This window comes from Bactrocera neohumeralis, chromosome 4, assembly GCF_024586455.1.
Source record: "Bactrocera neohumeralis isolate Rockhampton chromosome 4, APGP_CSIRO_Bneo_wtdbg2-racon-allhic-juicebox.fasta_v2, whole genome shotgun sequence".
NCBI lineage: Eukaryota > Metazoa > Arthropoda > Insecta > Diptera > Tephritidae > Bactrocera > Bactrocera neohumeralis.
In genome coordinates, this window is record NC_065921.1 from 46336109 (window position 1) to 46344203 (window position 8095).

At 35.9% G+C, this 8095-nt stretch overlaps 1 protein-coding gene across 1 annotated transcript; it reads right to left on the bottom strand.

Annotated features, from left to right (window-relative positions):
• Window positions 1-1209: 1209 nt before the first annotated feature.
• LOC126755722 (uncharacterized) lies at window positions 1210-2145 on the bottom strand. The gene has a single exon (XM_050468467.1). It carries the CDS (start codon window positions 2143-2145, stop codon window positions 1210-1212), a length of 936 nt encoding a protein of 311 aa, XP_050324424.1.
• Between the last annotated feature and the right edge of the window lie 5950 nt (window positions 2146-8095).

Below are 8095 nucleotides of genomic sequence, written 5' to 3' on the forward strand. Positions count from 1 at the left end.
ATTGCTTCTACTCTTTCTTTCGGTGGCTGTATACCTTCCGCTGAGATGTGGTATCCTAGGAAGTTTAGCTCGCTAACGCAAAACTCACACTTGGATAAGTTGATACATAGTTTTGCCTCTTTTTAAGTTTCTGCAGCACCAACTGGACATGCTTGTGATGTTCTTTTTCATTTTCTGAAAATATGAGAATATCATCTAGGTAACAGAAAACAAAGTCGATATTTCTGAATGTGATGTCTATGTATCTTTGGAACGTTTGAGTGGCATTTTTTAGCCCAAATGGCATAACGACAAACTCAAAAAGTCCGATTGGCGTACGCACTGCTGTTTTCGCTATATCTTTTTCACACATGCGTATATTGTAATAAGCTTTTTTTATATCAATTTTGGAAAAAACTGCTTTACCATGTAAGCAGTCGACTATGCTATCGAGGTGCGGTATCGGATAGCTATCTGGTTGCGTGTGGGCGTTTAGGGAGCGATAGTCACCGCAGGCTCGCCATCCCCCAGTTTTCTTTTTCACTAAGTGAACTGGGCTTGCCCATGGACTGCTTGATGTACGAATTATACCTAGTTGCAACAGTTCATTGAATTCGCTTTTGATGACATTTAGTTTTTCTCCGGAGTAACGGCGAAGTGGCTCTGCAATAGGTCGGCAATCTGTTACAATTTGGTGATTGACGTCCATTGATGTTGGTAAGGAGTAAATATTAGGCGTTGTCAACTCAACATGCTGCTTAATGAGGTCTTGAAATTTAGATGAGGGGCTTATTGTTGATATGCTGTGCATTTCAGCCTGCCGAACTGTTCCTTTTGTGGTAATGGTTGTTTGTGAATCAACCAGACACTTTGCTCTGAGGTCTATCAGAAGGCCAAAGTGTACCAGAAAGTCTGCTCCTATGATAGGTGATTTTACGTTCGCTATTACAAAGTTCCATGTGAAACTCCTCCGTAAGCCCAAACTTAGTGACAGATTTCTGGTACCAAAAGTTTGAATGGTTGAGCCATTTGCTGCAAAAAGCTGAAGGCTATCAGGAGTAAGTGTTGAGTGTTTATGAATGATGTTCAGTGGTACAATCGAGATGACAGAACCGGAGTCAATTAAAAAGTTAAGATTGTTTTTGCTATCAAAAATGTGCAGTCTTCGTTCTTTGATGCTGATGTCTTGTTCTACGCTGCCATCAGTTGCATCGATAGACGGCAGCGGGTTTAGTTTCCCTGCGTGCTTTCAGTAGGTTTGTTGAATTCGCATGGCGCTTGACATTTCCTCGATGCTGCACCAAATCGAATATGGTAGTAACATACTTTTGCGTTTTCACGTAGTCGACTTCTGCTTCGTTCGCCGCCGCGTTCAGCGCTTGAACTACGGCGTTGGTTCATTGTTGCAGCCATGTTGACTGATATTTCGCTTAGTTTTTGAATAATTTGGTTGAAGGAGGTCTCCAACGCCAATAGTCGTGCTTCAAAGGTGTTTTGCTTGGATATGTTTAGAGCTGAACAATTTGCTTCGTTGTCTTGCGGAATGGTTGTAGATGCGACTATGTATGAGGGTGAATTATCTACGATTCGATCGGCTACCTCGGCGAGATTTTCCAAGTCTGTAGACTTGCACGCCGACAATATGCAACGAACGTTGTTGGGCATTCGCTGCAACCACAATGTTGACAGAGCTTCCTTAGAGACGTTATTGCCGGCCAGATCACGCATTTCCCTCAACAATTGACTGGGTTTCTTATTGAAAAGTTCTATTCCTGTTAGAAGTTTCATCAGCTGCTTCTCCTTGGACTCACTGAAACGAGCAATTAGTTCCTTCTTCAATTTGTCATACTTGCCCGTGTCCGGTGGGTTTCTTGCAACATCTGAAACTTGGCGTAGGGTTTCTGCATCAAGTGCCGTAATTACGGTGTAATATTTTGAGACATCAGATGTGATACGATTTATGTGCAACAAGCCGTCTATTTGCGTGAACCACAGGTCTGGGTCCGATGGCAAAAACTGGGGTAGTCTAATGACACCGACTGCTTCTATCGCGTTGTGTTGGCCCCCTTCTCTAGTGCCTGCTTCTGCCTGTGTTTGCTGTGCTGACCAGGTTGCGTCCGATTTCGGTGTACCTTCATCTTTGTTAGGTGAATTCAGTAGTGGCATCGCGATGCAAGAATATGCTGATTGTAGTTGATGTATACAAGTTGGGGTCACCAATTATGTGGTGCTCGAGTCCACACTTCTGTGTTTTTCCTCTTTATTATCTTAATTTCCAAGAAAAACGCTTAACGAAATATTTGGCTTCTTTTCTGTTTCTTTATTTCATCAGAATGCTTAAAATAGTTCTGTTCGATTTTCTTACATCAAAAAATGTTGCCAGAAGGCTCGTATATTTAAATTAGGTAACATTCCAAAATTAGCAATTAATTACAAATGAAAAATTAATTTAAAAAAACATTTTCCAGTAGACCAAATTGTGAATTTAAACCATTCTCGAATATTTTTAAACACACACAAAAAATTTCATCAAAATCGGTCCAGCCGTTTAGGAGCAGTTCAATTACAAACACACGTTCAGAAGATTTACATATATAAGTATGTAAAGATGACCCAAGATCTCTTTGTATGAGCAATAATAGTCGGAATTAATATAATATAATCGTCGAAATTACTATAATTTTTAAAATTATTTTTTATTTAATTTTTCCCGATTTTGTAAAAAAATTAAAATTTTTACCATTTTTCGGAAAAAATGATTCATATGATACAAAATATTCACGCTTATGTGACTCAGAGAATGCTTTTTTACATTCTCTGTGTGACTTGGTATATTTTTCTTCAAAGCACTTCTCTTTATACATTCTCGCATGAATTCAGTCGTTTTACATACATTTCTGCCATTGAACGTGCTCATTCCTGCTAAATAGCAGCGAGAATGATGAATTCCCTACTACAATTCTATCAGTTCTGTTAGCCGTCAAATCGAACATCATACAGAATTCAATTTGCACCTTTTCTATGCTTAAAGTTCTCTGGCCTTACTGAGAAACTTTTAGCAGGTGCAACAGCCTATCCACTCGATCATCTCACCGCACTTCAACTTCCAGGCAATCTACGTAAAATGCACTTCCGTGTAGAAACAAGTTTTTTAATTTAATTGTTGTAAATATTTAAAATTTTGAATTTATTGAATATTATTCTATCACACTTCAATTCTCTTGACTTCGCTCCAGGGTTGCCAAGCGTTTTTTGATTAATGAAGTGAAGAAAATAGTATTGCATCGCCATTTACTGTGACTGTTTTGACCTGGATTCCTGTGATCTTTTTGTTTCCAAAAATGAAGAGGTAAAACTGGATCGAAGGATAAGCAAGATCATAATAATGACTTTTTAAGTGCTTAGAAGATTAGAAAATCTCGGGCGGAAGTGCATGAAAAAAGGTATTTATGAATAAATAACTACTTTCTTAAGAAATGAGAAATTCCGGACACCTTTTGAAAAACTTCGTATTATGTAATAAACGATTGGGTTTGAGAATATACATAATAAAAAAAAACAAAATGGGCACTTAGAGACATTTTAACAGTTGAAAATTGGCTATAGGACTAAACGAATTTAACAGCAAGAATACTCTCTTATAGTGAAATGTAAGTATTCCATTGTAGCTATAGCGTTTTTAACCACAAAATATTTAGTGACTTGACAAGTGTCAAGTATTTTAATATTTTACGATGTATAACATGCAGATAATCGATATGGTGTATATTTTATGTGTCGACTTCTAACCTTTGATTTGGACATTATTAGCTTAAAATAAACTTCGGCTGCACCGGAGATATATATACGAGTAGTACCCTTCTCAGGTCCATTTTTTTATTCCATCATAAGGTCTAAAACTATCTGTTTTTTATATTGATCGGTCAGTTTAAATGACAGCAATATGCTATATGGGGTCTTATCTTAACAATATTGGATATTATTAATCTATGCAAAATTCCGTGACGACTCCTTTTTAAATAACAAAGTTTTTCACGAAAAAATTTGAGTTCGAACCGTCGGTTTGTATAACAGCCGTACGCTATATTCGTGCGATATCGCCGGTCTTGCCAAATGAGCAGCTTCTTTGGAAACGTGCAAAATTTCGGATCAATATTTCAACAACTGAGGGACAAAATCGACTCGACTCAGCTCTTCACTTAATTTTTAAAGAACGTATATACTTTATATGGTGTTCAAGATTTCCTTTTGGGTATTGCAAATATCGCAACAATATTATAATACCATGTTCAGGACATAATTAATATTATTACAGAAATGTAAATTAGGAGTCTTAATTATTATATGGAAATGTCCTTTCGTTAGTAACTAGATAACCAAACGTCTTACGTTTATCGAGCATTGGTTATTGCGGTAACTAGAACACAATTCGAAATCTGAATTCAATTATATCGGACACAAGTATAAAGAGTACATAATAATTTAGAAATTTATTAAAAATGTACAATACACGCCTATTATATTATTCAAGTGTTTCAATAACCAAGAATTATACCTGTCTGTCACCTACTGATAACCTCTCTAAGTGGATGAAATTGTTAATCAACAAGTTTCACACTTCAGTTAAAGTTTTTGTATATTATCCGCTTCCTTAGACATCAAAATATTCTAAGCTAGTCAATGTAATTAAAGTCAAGACAGCTTGAAGTCTGCCTTAAGTGGATAAAACTGTTGCATGCAATAAAAATGTGCAAAAGTATAAAAAATATTGACTTATGGAAAATCGAAGCTTAAATTACAAGGTGCGTTCCAAAGTAAACAGGATTTTTGAAAAAAAAAAAACAGAAAAAATGGTTTTTTCGGCAAAATCAATTTATTTTATTCAAAATAGTCTCCTGCTGCTTCAACACAGCTTTTTGCACGGTCCAAAAGCATGTCGAACGAGTGTTTTAACTCGTTGGCCGGTATGGCCGCCAGTATGCCGGTGCAAGCTTTTTGAATGGCTTCTACTTCTGGATAACACTTTCCTTTCGTGGCCAAATGCATTTTTACGAAAAGGAAGAAGTCGCACGGAGCCATATCAGGTGAATACGTGGAGCCAGTCAATTCATGCGGAACAAACCGTGCACACACATTTCATAAGCCTAAATGTTTGGTCAAAATGCGATACATCGATGTTTTGGAGATGTTCAATTCCATTTGAATGAATTTCAATGAGGATTTCGGCTAATTTGATGAATTCAAACACAGTTTCAACGGAATTTCCGGTGATCAAGGATTTTGATTGGCCCACATGTTGATCGTCATTTACTTGTATGTCCTCACGACCACTTTGAAAACGTTGAAACCACTCGTGCACTCTGCTTCAGGATAGGCAATAATCGCCATAAACTTGTTTTATCAATTGAAACGTTTTGGTAAAATTTTTTACCAATTTTAAAACAAAATTTAATGTTGGCTCTTTGTTCGCACCGATAACACAAACATACTGACACTTAAAATGCAATAACTTCACTTCCAATCTTTGAAATGTCATGAAATTCTCAATGGATAATTGATAAACATGAGAGCACTTGATCCAAAATTTCTGTTTACTTTGGAACTCACCTTGTATTTCATATTCGGTATTTTATGTTGTTTGTGTGTGATTTTACTTTGATACGCAGGAGAAAAACTGACCAAAGTGCCATTTTTTCTTGACTTTCAATTTTAGTGAAGGCAACACAGGATTAACTTTGCGCAGCACACAAAGAAATCTCTATTATTCTACTATCACTACCTAACACCCACCTATGTACAGGTACTAACTTTCATATACTTGAACATATCAGCAACATACTTCGGCTGATGTTCGAATTTGTCAATGTCCAGGCATCTCTGCTGACAGCAAACTATTCATATGTATGTACATGTGATTGCGTGTGAATACGAGTATACTTGATTAGTACTAGTGTTGCTTCAAAGGTGTTGCCATTCAAGTTGAATGTGAAAAGTTTCTCGATTTGTCGCTGAAACAAAAAAAAAAAAGTTTGTTATTTTCGGTGTCAACATTTTCGGCTTAGTCTCCGCATTAGTGAATCTGCCGATATACATATAGGATATTCATATGTGTGGCAACGTTATATTATAACTGTGCAAAAAAATGTAGCACGTGTTTCAGTGACAAATTCGGCGGTTTGATGAACTTATTGTATTTTGAGTGTGTTGGTGCTTGGTTACATAATTAGGGACACCAAATTTTTTTTATTGAATTTTAATTACTTTAACCCAAAAACTTGAGGTAAGTTGTGTAAAACATTTGTGTATTAACTAAATATTCAAATTCAAATAATAAAACTGTTAGATATGGGTCGAAAGAAGAGTTGTACACCAGAACTGAGAAAAATGATAATTTACAAGTACGTGAAGGAAAAAATGTCCATTAGAGCCGTAGCGAAGGAGCTTTTGTGCTCAAAATCAATGATTCAGAATGCTTTGATTCATTACGGAAGTACAGGGAATAAAATTAGGAAAATCGACCCAGAAAAACTACTTCAAAGGACGATCGTGTAATTTGTAGAGTTTGCAAGGCGAATCCTTTTTTAACTTCCAGTTAAATTCTCGGCACGATAAAGGATCAACTGACCAACGATGTATCAACACGAACCATTAGACGTCGTCTTCTTGAAAATGGGCCACGGGGTTGTATCGCAAAAAACAAACCGCACACGTGTCAAACAAAAACTTAAAGAGTCGTATTAAATTTGCAGAGGAGAATTTCGGAAAACCATTAGATTTTTGGAAACAAATATCGTGGAGCCATGAATCCATGTTTAATTTGTTTGGTACATATGGGAAACAATTTGTTTGACGCCCGCCAAACAAGGAATTTCACCCTCGATACACTTTAAAAACGGTTAAGCATGGTGGAGGGAGTATTATGGTTTCGGCTGCATTTGGAATGGACCAATATTTATATAAAGATATATTGGCTTGTACAATGAAGCCATTTGCAGAGGAACACATGCCTGAACCATACATTTTTATGCAGGATAACGACTCCAAGCACACTGCTAGGAGTGTTAAAACTTGGCTTTCGTCCGAAAACATTACGGTTTTGGATTGGCCTGCCCAGAGTCCGGACTTAAATCCAATCGAAAACCTCTGGGCAGATTTCAAAAGACGCTTGGGGAAAAAATCAAGCAAAAATGCTGATGAATTATTTCAAAATGTCAAGGAAATATGGCTGAACATATCAACTGAGCGATGTCGGTAGTCTGCCTAGAAGATCTAAAGCTGTGCTTGAATCAAAAGGCTATCCGACAAAATACTAAGTGAAAACATTAATTCATAATCAAATTTTAATTTTTTTTTAGTATTATTTTTAATATACTAACCAAAAATCTGAAGTATCCTTAATTAGTTGACCAAGTCAAAATAGATATATGCATATGATTAATTTTTTGTCGCACGTTGAAATGAAAACAATTTTTTCGTTAAATCTTCAATAAATCTATATCTTAGAAGATGATAAATATGGTAACTTAAGTTTGAAAAAAATATGTCGCTTTTAAATTATAGAATAAACCAATGTTTTAAAAGAAAACGGAGTGTCCTTAATCAAGTGACCACCAGTGTACTATGTAAGATTCGTTGTAATGCATTTATTTTCCAAATTTTTTTTGAGAATATTATTTGACAAGGTTAATTCTCAGGTTCTTCTATATTCATATTACTGAAACACTATGGCGTCGATGTTATTAAGTTGTTTCAGAAGTAATTTTAGAGCTAACGACGGTTTGTGTACCCCTTACAGCTACCACATTGCACAATATTCTTATTTTTATTTAATAAAATTTTATTTCTTTATTCTTTTAGGCTCAAGAAGCTTAGTTAATTGAGCCTATTTAGCTTTGAATTGAGTTATTAAATCAAATGCTAACTTTTCTTTGTGTCTTTATTTATATATTTAAAATAATTATAAACTGAACAGGGTATATTAAGTTTGCCACGAAGCTTTTAACACCCAGAAGGAAGGGTCGGAGACCCTATAAAGCATATACATATATTTAAATGATCAGTATATTGAGCTGAGTCGATTTAGCTATGCCCGTCTGTCTGTATGTCCGTCCGTCCG

Excerpts from the sequence above, each read along its gene's own strand:
- LOC126755722 (XM_050468467.1), bottom strand. The coding sequence starts at position 2,145 with ATGCCACTACTGAATTCACCTAACAAAGATGAAGGTACACCGAAATCG.